Below are 17,870 nucleotides of genomic sequence, written 5' to 3' on the forward strand. Positions count from 1 at the left end.
GCAGCCTCCAATATCTGCACCCCTCAGGTCTTTCCCAGACGATCTCCTACACTAGTTACATTCTCGTTTGGACCCCTTGACCCTTAGTGAACCAATCACTCTTCTCAAGTTTCTTGCCTATTTGTCCTATCAAAGGATTTGCCCTACTAAACGTGGCCTTGGGTTACTCCCCACATGCACTTTGTCCCTGTTTACATACTACTGAACAAAGCTAGAGATCATAAAGCTAGGTGAAGCGGATCTATGACAAGTTTATGTTATATACTCATCTGGGCCTTCACAGCAACAAAAGAATCCTTTTGAATCTTTTACAGATGAGGTATTACAAATCTTAAATATAAATTGTTCTGTAAGAAACAACCAGAAGGATGATTTCAGAGAGGCCTGGAGAGACTTACATGAACTGATGCTAAGTGAAATGAGTAGAACCAGGAGATCATTATACATGGCAACAAGAAGATTATACAATGATCAATTCTGATAGACAAAGCTCTCTTCAGCAATGAGATGATTCAAACAAGTTCCAATTGTTCAGTGATGAAGAGAGCCATCTACAGCCAAAGAGAGGACTGTGGGAACTGAATGTGGTTCACAACATAGTATTTTCACTCTTTTTGTTGTTGCTTGCTCGCATTTTATTCTTCTTTTTTTGCTGGTTTGATTTTATTTTCCTTATAGAACACAATAATTGTATAAATATGTATACATATATATTAGATTTAACATATTTCTACCATGTTTAATATATATTAGACTACTTGTCATTTAGGGAAAGACATGGGGGAAAAGAGGGAAAATTGGAACACAAGGTTTTACAAGGGCTAAAAGAATTGTCCATGCATATGTTTTGAAAAATAAAAAGCTTTAATTTTAAAAAATCTTAAATAGAAATGCTAGCTCTTATTTAAACCTCCCTAGTGTTTTTTCTAAACCTTTTTTATCCTTCCTTAAATCTTCCCTAACTCTCCCTCTCCTACCCTTTCAGATGAAAAAATTGAGACCATTCACCAAAAGTTCCCTCTTTTTCCTTTTATATCATTTCACATAACTAAGATGCCATTTATCTCCATCTTCACCTACCTCACAGAAATAAGGAGCCCTTCTCCTTGCCAAGGTAAATGTTTCTGCAGACACAAATGATCCCATTCCACCCTTCTCAGATTACTGTATCCATTATTTTTCTCTTACTTATCTTCAATTGCTTCCATTGCATTAATTACTTCCCAATTGCCTACAATGTAACATGCTCATGTCTCCCTCAACCTCAAAAAAAAAAAAAAAAAAAAAAAACCTTCATTTGTTCCCCTCTAGCCACGAATAACCAATGTCTCTCTTCCCCTTTGTGGCTATACTACTAAAAAGAAAATCCACCCTTTACTACCTTTGACACTGAACCATTCTAGTCTAAATTCTCATCACCTGACATCTGAGCTATTACAATAGCATCCTAATTGCTGTCCTTGCCACACTCAAATCCCCTCTCCATTTAGCTGTGAAACTGATTTTGCCAAAGCACAGTTCTGACTATATCACACATATGCCCATTCCATTCAATAAATTTCGGTGCAATTTTTTTTTGCCCTTTTCTTTCTTTCTAGTCTTCTTACATTTTTTTCCTCCATCTATTTTTGACCTAGTGATACTAGATCTTTACTCTTCCTCATATGAGGCACATTCTCACATAAGTACTAATAGCATTTTCATTGCCATCACCCATGCGGCATGTTCTTTCTCATCTCCACATCCAAGCTTCCCTGGCTTTAAGTCTCGACTAAAATTCTGCCTTCTGCTAAAAGCTCTTCTCAGTACTTCTTATTCTTAGTGTCTTCTTTCTGAGCCTACCTCCAATTTATCCTGTATATATCTTATTTGTTCATAGTTGTTTGCATATTGATTCCTTCATTAAACTATGAGCTCCTTGAGATCAGAGACTGTTTTTGCCTTTCTTTGTATTCCCAGCACTTAGTATACTTATCCACTTTTAAGATGAAATGTAATAAACAAAAATAAAGTACTATCTATCCATGGGTTAAAAAAATAACTTCATAATTAAAACACAATTGTTTGTAAAAAAAATACCCAAGGGATTTAATGGATTGCAAACTCAGTGAATCAAGCGTGATATGATAGTCAAATAAACTAATGCAATCTTTTTTTTTCTTAAATGGCATTTTATTTTTCCAAATACATGCAAAGATAGTTTCCAACATTCACTTTTGCAAAATCTTGTGTTCCAATTTTTTCTCCCTCTTTTCCCCAATCCTCCCTCCCCAAGACAGAAAGCAATCTGATATAGGTTAGATGTGTGCAATTTTTATAAACATATTTCCATATTTATCACACTGAGAAAAAAAATCATATCACAAGGAGAAAAAAAATAAAAAGGAAAAAAACCAAGCAAACAAACACAAAAAGGGTAAAAATACTACACCTTGATCCCACATTCAAACTAATACAATCTTAAAGTACATTGAGAAACATAGTATGTGAAATTTAAGGAGTGATAACTACATTCTCAAATTTAGTCAAAGCACATCTATAGTACTATTTAACTCCATTCTAGGTGTCACATTTTAGGAAAATCACTTGGAAAATGCCCAAGTACGGTAATTAAGAATATGAAGTCTAGAATTCATATCATATGAGAATCAAATTAAGAAAACGGGGATGTTTAACCTAGATAAGAGAAGACTTAGGGAGAACATGATAGCTGCCTTCAAAGATATGAAGATATAACATGTGGAAGGCCTAGAATTGTTCTGTTTGGTACCCAAAGGCAAAACTAGGATCAGTGGGTAAGAATTACAGAGACAAATTTAGTTTTGATGAAATAAAATCTTTTATTTTATTACTGTTTATTTTTATTAGTTTTTAGTATTTATTAGTGTTGATCACAAGTGGAATTACTGCTCTCAAAAGGAATTAAATTCCTCCTTATTGAAGGTTTTCTAAGTCTGGTTAACCATTTGGAGGGAATTGTACAGAGAGGATTATCATTCAGCTATGAATTGAGTTAAGTGACTTCTGAGGTCCCTTCTAATCTAATCTTGGGACTCTCCCCTATCCCCTTGTTTTCCCTATGGTAACTAATGCCAAAGATAGGCAAAGTAGAACATTATGTGGATGGCCCCACTTATATATAATAACATTTCAGAGGACTCACAAAATGCTCAAATTTCTTTCTTGAGGAAATATGAACCAATTTATTACCATCTTTTACAATTCCCCGTTTCATAACATTCTACCCAACAGGTCCAAATTATAATATTTTTAAAAGGAATCTCCTATATCTTGGTATATAGTTGTCTTTCCCCCCTCAAATTAGGGGGAAAAAAAAGTACAATCAAACTAAAAATTAATATTTCTCTCAGTGTGGTTCAAACACCTCTTTTTGGAATCTAATATGACATGATATCCAGACAGGCATCACTGACATACTTATTGCCTCAGTCCTTTCAAAGAGCTATCATTAAGCCTCTAATATTGAACAAAAAATGAAATTCTGAATAACCTAGACCCATGTAGGGAGCAATCAACAGTGAAATTAAGTGGGAGTGAAAAAAAATTCACGGTCTTGGAACAAAAAGTCTTAAAGCCTGGTTCTAGTTGTAATTCAGTTATTTCAGTCATGTCCAATTCTTTGTGATCCTCTTTGGGGTTTTCTTGGCTAAGATATTGGAATGGTTTTCCATTTCCTTCTCCAGCTCATTTTGCAGATGAGGAAACTAAGGCAAATAGGATTAAGTAGCTTGCCTGGGTCATACAATTAGTATCTGAGGCTACATTTGAATCCAAGTCTTCTTACTCCAGGCCTGATATTCCATCCACTGTGCCATCAAGCTTCCTCTAAACCCTGAATCTAATAATCATTAACTATAAGACCTTCAGCAGTCCATTTTATCTCTCTAAAGCCTCCGTTTTCTCATCTGTAAAACTAGTATAATACTACTTCTACTGCCTACTGAGTAACACTCATAAATTATTTTGTAAATGATAAATGCTTATATAAATTTATTAACAACACTGAAAAGAATCTATTGTTCTCCCTTTTGGGGAAATAAATACATCAGAAATCAATAGAAAAAAACAGTATTGAGAAATATCTCTTTAAGCTATTTTACATGAACCATATTTAGCAATGTTTAAAAATATCTGGTTGGAAGGATTCTCAAAGATTACCTAGTACAATATTATAATAATGAGATTAAAATGATCTATGTTTAAACTTTCCAGTAAAGGACTAGACTGGAACCTCATTTTTCTGCCTCCCACAGTCAGTGTTCTTTCCAGTATTTACATACAAATAACTCTTCTAAATCTGTTAAACATTCTTTCTGAGATCTTCAGAATCAGAGAGCCTAGAGCTAGATGGGATTATAGAGATCATCTAATCCAATCTCATTTTTTTAAAAGATATATTATAAAGAATATAAAGATGCATATATAAAGAAACCCACAGAGTGGCTTGACAAAATTATATAGCAAGGCAGTAGAAGACAAGCCTAAAGCTTACCTCCCAAATTCAGGACTCCTTAAACTAAACCATTCAGTCAGTCTTAAAAGAATTATTAACTTTACAAATAAGAATTTTCTTTATGAATGGGGTTAACACAAATTTCTGGTCAGTCTAAGTATAATGGAAAGAGTCATATCTGGAGTCAAAGAATCTTTGATAACCAATATTCAAATATTGGTTACTCTGCAAGTCACTGAGGGAGGTTAAAGGGGATTTGATTGGATGGATTAGATTGCCCAACTCTAGATCTAATTCTAAATTCTAAATTAATGTAGTCTCAATAGTTTCTTTTTAAATCATTTTTATTAGTGTTAGCAAACACTAAATAAAATGTCCAAAAATACCAGAGCACATTTGTACATTTAGTTAAAATGTACAGTATCTGTACTCAGGAACAGAAACAGTTATTGATATTTATATTCCATAGTTACTCCTAACCTAAACTACTTTCCTCCCAAGACTGCACTGACACCTTAAGGCCAAACTAAACATTACAGTCACATTGGGACCTGAATTCTCATTCACCTCCCTATGCTCAGGGTTACCCCAAAACCATTTCTTTTGAACAAATACAAAACACCAAACACCTCCTGGAGCAAGGCTCTATTTTAAGCTGGAAATATAAAGAAAATCACAGGCCTGACCTTAGGGAGCTTTCAATCTAGCAGGAAGGAAGAAATCCAAATACAAATATGTAAGAATACAAATCAAAATATGCGATTAAGTATATAGGTGTGATCGAATAAAGTATTCGGAGAAATTAAAGCAGGAGAGAATTAAAATTTCCAGAGTGAGGGGTGGGAGAGAAGGGGGTTTTCGAGGGATGCAGGGGAGGCGGAGAAGGGAAGAGAGGGAAGCAAGCGTTCCGGGAAGGCTTCATGGAGGAGGTGGCTCTTCGGCTGGACCTTAAAAAAAGGGAGGACCTTCACTAAAGGTGCTTTTGGCAGGTGACTATCCTAGACCATGCCTGGAGGTTGGACGCTCCCTTTGGGAGGTCTCAGAGGTCTGGGAATTTGGACTTTGGGCCAGATCCCTGTGGGAGAAGGAAGGGGTGGGGCTCAGGGACCCCTGAACAGATCCACCATCCCTACCAGCCGCGAGTTCCCCCACCATTACACGAGGTGCCCCGGACCCCTCCCCCCCTCCGACACCCCCACCTACACCGCTCCGATGCTCCCCAACTCTTTTACACGGGTGCCCTCTCGGATCACGGAGCCGTGATCTCCAGCCCAGGGCCCACCCGGCCCCCGAGGCCCCGTGTCCCCATGTCCCCATGTCCCGGTGTGCCCGCGGCCACTCACGTGGAGCCGGCGTTCGGAGCCCGCGGGGCGGCGCCCTCTCCCCTCCCGGCAGCGGAACGTCAGCGGCAGGGCGGCGGCGGAGCTGCGCACCGGAATGGTGCCGGACGACTTTTCCGGGGGCACCGAAGCCGGCCGGGCCCGAGCGCTGCTGAGGGCAGGGAGGCCCCCACAGGCTCCCCAGGCCTCGGGCCTACCCTGTGGGCGTGGACCGCCCAGGGCTATGGGGCCCAATGTTCCCAGCGGTGGGGTGTGGCTCTCCGGGAAGTGGCCGACCTGGTCGCCACAGGTGCATCGCCCTCAGGATCCCCTCCCACATCCTGTCCTCTCAAAGTTTCTCTACACTGCCCTTCTCATTCCTTTCACTCGCTTTCTTTATATCCTGTCTTCCCACAGTTTCCGCGTACTCTCTAAATCCCCTCATATTTTGTCACCTCAGAGTTCCCCATATTTTCTCCTCCTGAAAGCCCCCAATATTCCCTCAGAGGCCTCACACATCATGATTCATTGAGTCTTCCCATATCCGGCTCCCTCAATCCTCAGAGCCATCCAGATTCCATCTGTCCGCCCCCCACTTTGTCCCTCTTAATCCCCCCCATATCCTGTCCCTTCCTGGCAGAGTCGGCATATCTCTTCAAAGGCCCTCCAGATCTTCCTTCAGAATCCAACCACGTTCTGTCTCTCAGTGTTCCCCCACCCTATCCTATTTCCCTCAGAGTCTCACAACACGGTACTTAGAACCCCCATATCCTGTCCCCTTAGGGTCCCCCGACAGCGCATTCCATTCAGTCTTCCCATATTCTCCCCGTTTGTCCCCCACATTTTATTTTCAGTATCCCCAGTCTCCCCCCACCTGTCCTCTTAATCCCCCACCTCCTATTCCGTTGAGTCTTCCTGTATCCTATCTTCTCAGTCTCTCCATATCCAAAGTCCTCTATATTCTATTTCTCTCAGACTCCTATGAGTCCCCCAATCCAGATCCTGTATCTGGCTCCTGGCTCCAAGACTCAGCACTCTCAAAGTTCCTCTCTGTCCCTTCCCACAATCCTAGTATTTCACACATAACAAGACCAATTCTTGAGATCCCACATCATCTTTTCCCCCTCAGAGCTTCCCTATCCTAGATCCCAGAGAATCCTACCTCTCATGATGACCAGCTAATGGGCCTACATGACCTCTCAGTTCCCTCCTTTGGAAAATATGAATAATGCCTGTTGTAGCTATCTCACAGGGATGTAAGGATCAAATGAGATTTATTCATAGAAAGCACTTTGTCAACCTTATAATGCTTGTATATATATATATGTGTGTGTACACACACATATACATATATATCATTATTCCAACCACTGAGTCTCCCCAAAAATACCCCAACCCCCCAAAAAGGTCCTAGAGCTCTACCTCCATATATAAATTCACATACACACACACATACACATATGTCATTATTCCATCACTCAAATAATCCCAACCAAAAAGGACCTGGAATTCTACCTCTTCATATATAGATAGATAGATATAGCTAGATCTATCTATCTATCTATCTATATCATTATTATTCCAGCTACTGAGTTTCCTCAAAATATCCACCAAAAAAAGGTCCTAGAGCTCTACCTCCATATACATATATATGTATATATATATACATATACATATATATTTATATTTATATATAAATCCAATATATATATATTTTTATATTTATATTTATATATAAATCCAACTCAGACCTGTATAATGGATCTCTTCATGTGAGAGGATGATGATACAAGAAGACAGAGGCAGTTGTATTCTCTGACTTCTCTCCTCTTCCTGCTTGCCTCCAATTTATTTCATTCCCAATCCACAAGGAACATCTGCATCAGCTAAAGCTGCTTTGCAACTCCTTCAAGTGTTATGATTCATAGCTGTGGAGGCTCTGGGAGAATTGACCTGCTCCTTCACTTAGGCATGGTCCTTAACATATAACCATTTTTTTCCTTAAAAGTCCTCCTATACCCCAATTCCTTATTAGACTTCTCCCTCTAAATTCCTAATTGAACTTCACCAATCAAGAACTATCAGATTGGCACATGCGCACGTGCACACACAGACACACACAGAGTTAGGGTGACACAGCTAGTAAGCATCTGAAGCTGTATTTGACACAGGGCTTCATGACTAGATCCAGTGCTACATCCACTGGCCTAACCAACTAGAGCATTAAGGATTTATTTTGTGCTAGGCCCTCTGCTAATATCTTTTTTATTTTTCTGCTGAAACAATTGGGGTTAAGTAACTTGCCCAGATCATTTTTGAACTCAGGTCCTCCTGACTTCGTGGTTGGTGCTCTATCCACTGTGCCATGTAGCTGCCCCCAAAGAATTTATATTCTAATGGAGAAAGACCATATAATTGAAAAGGGAGGGAAAGGGAAAGGAAAAAGTATCCAGCCGAGGTGGCTGGTGAATGGACTAATGAAGAAATGGAGAAATCCTGAATTACTGGGAATGAAATAACTTGGCTAGGGACTTAGCAATCAGGAAAGTTGTCATCAGAGCAAAGATATCTCCAGTGTGAGAGGGCTACTGTTGAGAAAGTGGAGAATTCAGAATGAATAGAGCCAGAAATAAAGACCCCTATGACTGGGGCCTCTTATGAAACAGAATCTGAGCAAGGAACTCACCAATCCTTAGAAGCCTATTAGAGGATCAAGACCCCTGAACCCACACAGACCTAGAGCCATGATTTATCTTCCTACATCAAATTAGTTCCAAAACTCTCCTTCTCACCCCTCCTTATCTCAGAGAATCTCCCCCATATTATATTCTTTTAGTCTCCAGGCCCCTTTAGAGCCCCTCAACTTCTTGAGTTCTTCATGGAATACATTTCCATTCTGTTTTTTTAGGTGCCCTTCTGTCCCCACACACACACATTTCCCCCACTTTCCTCAGAGATATTCTCCCACATATGTCCCTTCTCTCCTCTCATCCTACCTGCCCCATATTCCTACGAATAATTCCTCATGTCCCATGCCATAACTATAAAGTAACCAAATGAAATCTTTTTTTTTTCCATTTTATTTAATCAACTTCAATCTGATTATTATTTTCAAATCTAAACCACATCCTTAAAATACTTTCAGCTCAAGGCAAAGACTTAAATGTGGGAGACCGCAGGGACAGTGGCTGTGGAGTCTTTCTGAAAAAAAACAAAAAAAAGAACCAGAAGGTTCTTGCTATCCTCCTCTGTTTTTTACAGATGAGGCTGAGACCCTCTTGTTCTCACCCCCCACAACACACAAACAGCAGCTTGATAGCAGGTGCTCCATCACTCAGCACTGCCACAGAGATACCACAGGTGAGAGTCTATGCAGAATATGAATACTTGTATAAAAGTGAAACATTTTATTCTTATTCATACCCCACTCCCACAATAGCTTTTAGAAACAGAACCTTTTCTCTAGCTCTAAAAGGCTGGTGTTCCCAAAATTCAGCAATTGAAAGATCCTTTCAGCCAGCTACATTTTACTCCCCTCTCCACACACACACACACACACACACACACACACACACACACACACACACACAGAGCTGCCTCCACCTCTTCTTACTTAGGTAAATATAAAGGGGCTTTACTTCCTGCTTGGCCCAGATTCTCGCACTCGTAAAGCTGCCTTCAGGGGAGTGTCGGCTTCTCTTACAATCTCTAAACTATAGGGTGCTCACTCTATTCCTTTTCAAAGAGCTCTTTATTTCCTTCAGAGTTACTGGGCCAGACTTCACTTTAGGATTATCCTTAATGTCATACAAAGATTTGGTGAAAAGCTGGCATGAAGCTGTCCAAGCTTTGGATAGGGAAGACTGGGGTTTGGCCCTGGAACTATTCTCCGGAATTGAAGAGCCTTTTGCCAAGATATGCTTCAACATGGGCTGTGTGCATCTGCTGACAGGGAATCCAGAGGCAGCCCTTCTGGTAAGTGGGCAAAGGAAAGGGGTATTAGTGAGGCCTAAGATTATATCCCAACCTTGTAGCTCAGATACACAATGTCTGGGATCAATAAGGATTAGTCAGCACCTCAACCTCCTAAGCATCCTATAACTTTCAGGAAAAACAGGATCATGAGGATGTGAATCAAAAGAAAAAAAAGAACCTAGATGAGAGAAAAAGACTATTCACTTTAAGCACATCCTCACAAGAGATACAAGTATATTTCCCAATCCAGAATTGACTTCCCAGCTCTCCAACCACTAAGGGCACAACTTGGGATAAAAGAGTCAGATCTAAACATGCAATACTTATATAGAAATGTGTTTTTTATGACTACACATGTATGACATATCAAATTGCTTGCCTTCTCAGTGAAAGGGGGAGGAAAAAAAAGAAGGGGAATTTGGGACTTAAAATTTTAAGAGAATGTTGAAATTGTTCTTTAATGTAATGGGGGGGGGATATTTAATTTAAAAAAAAATGAAGATCTTACAAAAAAAAAAAAAAAAAAATGGAATTAGACCAAATCTTTATTAAGGTAGAATTTGCTAGCATCTGAGCTTTTTGCTTCCTTATGAGGCAGAGACTGACCTATTTGTGGGCATATGAATGAGGTCAATCTCAAAAACTAATGAGAAGCACAGTGCTTACAAGACTGGCTGAAAAAAAGAACAAACACAATGCTTAGAACATAGCCTAGTCATAAAAATTTCTAAATGCATTCTGGTCCCTTTATCATGTTATGGGCAGAAGACATTTTAGACACTGTTTTTTTAGTACATCTCATCTCCATCTCCTTGGCACACTACCCTAATACTGAATCATGTTCTTCTGTGGCGAAGGGTTGTGAAAATAATTGTGACTCTAGGATACTAGTTCCTATTTCACCACTTGTGACCTCCAGCAATTCAGCTTCCCTGAACCTCATTTGTATCTGAGTGATGAGAATAATAACCCCTTACCCAATTAAATTTAATTCAATAATCATTTATAAATCAGCCAATCAAAATTAATCAAAAAGAACTCACTAAAGATTTACTACTAAATATCAGACACTGTCCTAAGCTCTTAAGAAACAAAGGAATGCTTAACAAGATTTTTTTCATAAAGGTCTCATTTCTCAAACATAGGGAACTGAGTTGAATTTATAAAAAATAAAAGTCATTCCTAATTGATAAATGATCAAAAGATATGAACAGTTTTCAGATGAAGTAATCTAGGTATTTATTTCCATATGAGAAAAATATTCTAACTCACTACTAATTGGAGAAATGCAAATTAAAACAATCCTGAAGTACTACCTCTTACCTATTAGATTGACTAATAGGCCAGAAAAGGAAAATGACAAATGTTGGAAAGAATGTGAGAAAAATGAGATATTAATACTTCATTGATGGAATTATGAACTGATTCAACCATTTTGTAGAGCAATTTAGAACTATGCTCAAAGGGCTATAAAACCATGCATACCTTTTGATCTAATACTAGGCATATATTTCAAAGGAGATGAAAACTTTTTTTTTAATTAAAGGAAAAGGACCCATATGTACAAAAATATGTATAACAGCTCTTTTCTCAGGGCAAAGAATTAGAAATTGAGGAGATATCCATCAATTGGGCAATGCCTGAACAAATTGTCATATGTGATTATGATGAAATACTTTTGTGGTATAAGAAATGACAAGCTGGATACTCTCATATAAACCTGGAAAGACTTCCATGAGCTCATGCAAAGTAAAATGTACTGTTTTCAAAGTAACAGCAATATAATAAGATAATCAGCTGTGAATAACTGCTCTTCTCAGCAATACAATGATTCAAGACAACTCTGACAGACTTATTGATGAGGTTTAGAGGTCTAGATTCCTGTTGGTCTAGAGGTTAGTGGCTGTAAGAGAGTTATTAAGAATCCCCTTTAAATCTGCTGCAGGTTTTAGGAGTGCAAGAATTCACTCATTCCCGAATATTCATTGCAAAATGAAAGTTTATTGTTAGATAGAAATTAGTTTACCAAGAGACTGAGTTCTATAGTGGCAAATCTATGGAAAATGAAGTTTTGCACTGAGAATGCAGTTCTCAGTGGGCAGAAATTCCTGGCAGCTGTGTGAGCTACCAAGGTCCATTTGGAAAGATCTTGGTTGATGGAAGCTGTTTTACCGAGTGTCTTGGTGGGGATTGGGAAGCTCTAGCAGATCAGAACCAGTGGGGGCTGGGATAAGCCTGGATCTCCTATTGGAATTCAAAGGGATGCTTTTTGACCAGGATTTGTGAATCAAAGACTCCGGCATCCAGGAAAGACAACTTGTCTGGGGAGGATATGCTTCAGCCAGGAGAGGCTGGGAATCTGAAAGGAATCATAGATCAATAGGAAATACAGTTTCTTAAAGGGACCACAACCCACTACATTATGATGAAAAATGTTATCCGGATTCAGAGAAAGAACTGTTTGTGTTTGAATACGAATTGTAGCTCAAACCTTTTTTTACTTAAAAAAAAAAAAAAAGACAAAATGCACAAAGAAGTACTTTTAAAAAATTTCCATCCTTAAAAAAACATACATTTTAATGGGAGGATCCACATGTAAATGACATCAATATATCACTTAATATTAAAGTCCTACTATTTTCTAGGAACAAGGAATACAAATACAATAAAGTTTAAAATGCCTGCTAGAAGGACCTTATAGCTTAAGGGAAGAGAACAACTGGCCATATGTAGGTGTAAACAGAATAAATGCAAAGCAGGTAAATACAAGGAAGCTTGGCAGAGGGGGCAGAAGCAATTGAGATGATCTGGAAAGGCTTTACACAAAAGGTGATATTTTGAGCTCCATCTCCAAGGAAGAAAAATCATATTAGGCAGATGTGAGGAGAAAGTACAGTCCCTGTAGAGGGCAGCCAATGTAATTAAACCATGGAAAAAGGGAATTAAGTGTCCTGGTTGAGCAACTGAGAGAAGAACAGTTTGTTGAGATTGAGATTGAAGGAGTTGAAGCAAAATTCAATGAGCCTGGGGACATAGGTTGGAGCTAGGTAATAAAGAGTTTTTATAAGCTAGGATTTTGTGTTTTGTTTTTAAAACAATAAAGAGCCAATGGGGTTGACGGAGTAGCAGTGTCAAGGTCAGAACTATGCTTGAAAATAATCACTTTGGCAGTTTTGTGGAGGAGAGACTGAGTTAGCGAATGAGTTGGGATGTGGACCCAATTAAAAGGCCATTGCAAGAATTGGGGTGAAAAAGGATGAAGGCTTGAACTAAGGTGGTAGATGTATGAGAAAAATACTATTGAAGTAAAAATGAAAAGATCTGGCAATTGATTGGATATGTGAAGTGAAGGGGAATGAGAAGTCAATTATTACACCAAGGTTATGAATCGGGGAGACTGGAAAAATGACAGTACCTTCAACAAAAATCTGGAAGTTTGAAAGAGGAATGGGTTTGAAGGGAAAGACAATGATTTCCGTTTTGAACATATTAAGTTTGAGAAATCCAATTTGAAATGCCCAAAAGACAAGTGGCATTGTACAGGATTAAAGCTCAGGAAAAGAACTGGGGCTGGATATATAGATTTGTCATTCATCAGCATTTTGTTGTTTTTCGGTTATTTTAGTGACATCTGACTCTATATGACCCCATGAAGGGTTTTCTTGGCAAAGATACTTGAGTAGTTTGTCATTTCCTTTACAAATCATTTTTATCAATGAGAAAACTAAGGCAAACTGGATTAAGTGATATACCCAGGAGTCATGCTGCTGATAAATATCTGAGGTCAGATTTGAATTCTAGGACATGAGTTTTCCTGATCCCAAGTCCAGTGCTTTTATCTACTGCCCTACCTAGCTGCCTCATTTTTCTGCAGAAAGAAGATAATTAAATTTATTCAAGCTGTTATGGATTAGACAGAATCATGGGGAAAAACCCATAGTTAGGGGAAGTGATCTAGTTAATGAACCAGCAAAGGAGACCGAGAAAAAGCAGTTAGTTATGTAGGAGGAGAACCAAGGGAGGATATTTTCACAAAAGCCCAGAGAATAGAAAATATCTAGAAGGAGAGGGTATCAGCAATGACAAATACATCAAACTGGTAGAGGAGGATGAGGACTAGAAAAAACCATCAGATTTGACAATGAAGAGACCAGTGGCATCTTTGGTGATTGGTTTCTGTTGAGTTTGAAGCCAGATTGCAAAAGGCTGTGAAGAAAGGAAGTAGAGGAAACAAGGATAAAACAGTTTTTTTTCTGGGAGTTTGGCTAAGTAAAGGAGCAGAGATATAGGGCTTAAGGGAGTAATGGAACTAGTAGATAACTTTTTAATGTAATACTTATTTTTCCCCAATTAATGTAAAACAAATTTTAACAATCATTTAAAAAATTTGAGTTTCAAATTCTCACCCCTTCTTAAGAAAACTAGTAATTTGATTTGGATAAGACGTGTGTAGTCAGACATAACATTTCCATGTTAGTTATGTTGTGAAAGAAAGCACAGACAAAAGAAAAAGTATGTTTTAATCTACATTCAGACTCTATCTGAAGATGGAAAATATTTTTCATCATGTCCTTCAGAACTATTTGCTGAAAATAGCTAAGTCATTCACAGATAATCATCATACAATATTGCTTTTACTATATACAATGTTCTCCAAGTTCTGTTCATTTCACTTTGTATCAATTCATATAAGTCCAGGTTTTTCTGAAAATATCCTGTTTATCTTTTCTTTTAGTATAGTAAAATTCCACCAAAATCATATACAACTTGTTAAGCCATTCCTCAATTGCTGGGTATCTTCTCAATTTCTAATTCTTTGCCATCACTAAAATAGTTACTATAAAATTTTTTGTACATATAGGTCTTTTTTTCTTTTTTTTTTGTTTTTGAGGTTGTTTTTTTTTTTAATCTGTGATATAGATCTAGTAGTGATATTATTTGATCAAAGGGCATGCATGATTTTATAATCCTTTGAACATAGTTCCAAATTATTTTAGAGTGTTTGAAGCAGTATACCACTTCACCAATAGTGTATTAGTGTTTCAATTTTCCCATATCTCAAACTTTTGTCATTTTCCTTTTCTGACATATTAGCCAATCTGATAGGTATGGGAAGGTAGTTCAGAGTTTTAATTTGCATTTCTCTAATCAGTAGTGATTTAAAATATTTTTTCATATGATTAGATAGCTTTGATTAGTTCATCTAAAATCTTCCTGTTTATATGCTTGGACCATTTGTCAATTGAGGAATGGCTCTTATTTCTATAAACCTGACTAAGTCCTCTATATATCTGAGAAATGAAATCTTTATTAAAGAAATTTGGTATAAAATTTGTTCATGTTTATGTATTTATTACCTCTCAATTAAAGCTAATGACAACTGCATTGTGACCTGTGTTGCTAGCTTAATTTCAGCTACTTCTCTTCATATATGGTATGTTCTATCCATGCTTACTGTTTAAAACTTACTTCTCCTGCACTTTCCCATCTGGACAGGTTGCTCCCATGCTTGACTAAAAAAAACTCTCTTCCACCCTACTTGATTCTGGGCAATAATTCAACAAACCTAAACTTCAATTTCCTCATCTGTACAATTAAAGGACTGGGTGCCTAAGATCTCTTCCTGTTCTAAAGCTAGGAGTCTATCATACTCTTCAATTCCTTCAAGGCCAAGTTCAGAGAACTGCTTCACAAAGTTTTCCCTGACCCATCAAATCAAAAATAGTCTTCCTCAGGCCAACACTTATTAAATCCATACTAGGCATAGTTCTAGATTTTGTTGTTGTTTGTCCCTCATTTTCAAAAAGGACTATAATATCAAGGAGGTGATGCCATGACTTGCAAGTGTATTAGATTTCAGTGAGGGAGGACTGTGCATGGTCACATGTCATCTGGGTCCAGTGACATGGTATAGCTCAAGATCCTGGATGAAATGGGAGCTAAAGTCTTCAAAAGGTTTCAGTTTGACTGAAGGAGAATCCATTCAATTTTTAAGACAAGGTAGCAATTGAGACAAAGAATCTCCTCTTTCATCTTATCCAAAGAAATATAAATAATAATTCTGGGAGGGGAAGACCCTCAGAGTTCCTAGCCAAAGCAAAGATGACTGCTATTTACATTTAATCTGACTCAATTCAGACCCAAACAATTCAGGCCCTCTGTGGAGCAGCCTGCACTGGACTGAGCTCCTCTTGCCCACTTTCTAAATTGTTTTGGACTGGAAAATTATTACCATCCTTTTATAGATTCTGCTGCTCCAAAATCTATTTTGAAGTGTTATTTAAAGTTGTTCGGAGGGGAAATTTGGAAGAACAGACTCTAGTCCCTGCCTTTTCTCCACCAATTTGGCTTTACTCCAGGAAGTATTTTAAAGATGGGAAATACTTGGGTATGTTTGAAGGCTGTAGAGAAGAATAAGAAAGGGGGAAGTAATTGAGGTTGCAATCTGCTAGAGAAGATAAGGAACAGGATAAAGGATACTTATAGAGGAGTTGGCCTTGAAAAGAATCTGTGTGTAAGGTATTGGAGATACAAGGGCAGAAGCAAAGCAGTACCTTGTCATCAAGAATCTTATATGAGGATGCAACATATATAAATATAAATGTGACTTGGGACTTAAGTCCATATGCATAAGGCTCTTCATTGTAGAAGACTGATTATTCTGTGCCTATGTGAAGGGTGGAATTGGGGACAGTTTGAAAAAGGAGAAATCCTGCTTCTAATATCTAGCTTCCAATTTGGAAACAGAAAATAGTTCAGATTCTCTTCCAGTAGATTACATATAGTTCTGTATCCAAAAGAAAACAAAACAAAACCTGAGGACAAAGAGAGCATAAACAATTAGGAATAGAAGATGCAATATTATAATTAAAAAAAAAAAAGACTAGGTAGTCAGTTGGCTAGAATATAGACTTTATAAGGAAAAGGAGAATAAAATAGGACTAGGAAAGTAGGCTGAAGCAAATTGTGGTGGGTTTTTTTGGTCAGTCTTTTAGCCTAGGAAGATTATTGGGGCTGCAATATGGAATTGAGGGGTGAAACTGGAATCAGGAAGATCAGTGACTTCTTTCAGTAGTTCAGGTGAAAAGTGGGAGGAAATGAATGCATCTGGAGTGATAGACTGTAAGGCATTTGTGATAGACTAGACAAAGAGACTACTTCAGAGGCAAAAAGATGGGGGTTCACATCTTGTCTCTGACATGTATATAAACAACTTTCTAAGATTATAATTAGAAAGTTAATATTTATTTAACATTAGCTTTTCATTTTCAAAATACATGCAAATTTTTCTCCCTTCATTCTCCCCACTCCACTCCCCTGGACAGCAAGTAATCCAATATTCAATAAATATTCATTAAGCATTTATTGTGTGCTAGGCACTGTGCTGAGAACATTACAAAATAAGGTGAAAGAAGTTCAGTCTAAATGATTAAGTAGACATGAAAGAAAATGCCTGATGGGCATAAATTATATGCTGAGTCATTTTTAAATACAAGTGACTTAAAATGGAATATTAATAATTTAGGAAACTTCCAAGAATTTGCTGAAAATAGCTCAGTTTTCAGGGTAAGCAGAAGTGGACAAATACTAAAAATCAGGGCTTGATTTATTATTTTGTTGATTGTCTATATTTTAGAAATTTAAATTGAATGCAGATTAAAATGAAAAGTATGCCATGTGTATTTTTTAGAGGGCCAATTATTAAACATTTACTGGGATACCTAGGTACAGTGCCCATATTATACTAAACACACTAAAACAAAAACTAAAACATTAGGTATATGCCTAATCTGAGACAGGAATATTATTCTGAGATGAGAGAATGATACAAGCTAAAACTCCAGCCAGAGACCTTGTAGAGAGTGTCAGCCAAGCCTTTATTGTCTCATGCTCACTGATCTTCTTGCTTCCAATCTCTTCTCTACTTAATCTACCCTAGGTACCCTATTGCTTAGAATTATATTCTTTGAATAGTGTTTGATCTCATAACCCTGTTTAAGAACCTGCATCCTGTTGCTTATAAAGAATTTCAATTTTCAGCCTAGCATTTCACACTTCACTATACCCTTTCCTTTCCAGTCTTATCTCTTGTTGCTTCCCAA

At 37.8% G+C, this 17,870-nt stretch overlaps 2 protein-coding genes across 2 annotated transcripts in view; one reads left to right on the forward strand and one right to left on the reverse strand.

The window, feature by feature from the left end:
• Positions 1 to 6,678, reverse strand: part of EXD3 (exonuclease 3'-5' domain containing 3) — a 427,068-nt gene extending 420,390 nt beyond the window's left edge. Inside the window, exon 1 of the mRNA XM_051976911.1 lies at positions 5,818 to 6,678. The gene's annotated coding sequence lies outside the window, so the exon portion shown is untranslated. The remainder of the gene's footprint in view (positions 1 to 5,817) is intronic.
• Positions 6,679 to 9,469: 2,791 nt separating this feature from the next.
• Positions 9,470 to 17,870, forward strand: part of NOXA1 (NADPH oxidase activator 1) — a 52,281-nt gene continuing 43,880 nt past the window's right edge. Inside the window, exon 1 of the mRNA XM_051976915.1 lies at positions 9,470 to 9,768. Coding sequence (XP_051832875.1) covers positions 9,595 to 9,768 — 174 coding nt within the window. The 5' untranslated portion in view covers positions 9,470 to 9,594. The remainder of the gene's footprint in view (positions 9,769 to 17,870) is intronic.

The sequence above is a fragment of the Antechinus flavipes genome, chromosome 2 (assembly GCF_016432865.1).
Source record: "Antechinus flavipes isolate AdamAnt ecotype Samford, QLD, Australia chromosome 2, AdamAnt_v2, whole genome shotgun sequence".
Lineage (NCBI taxonomy): Eukaryota > Metazoa > Chordata > Mammalia > Dasyuromorphia > Dasyuridae > Antechinus > Antechinus flavipes.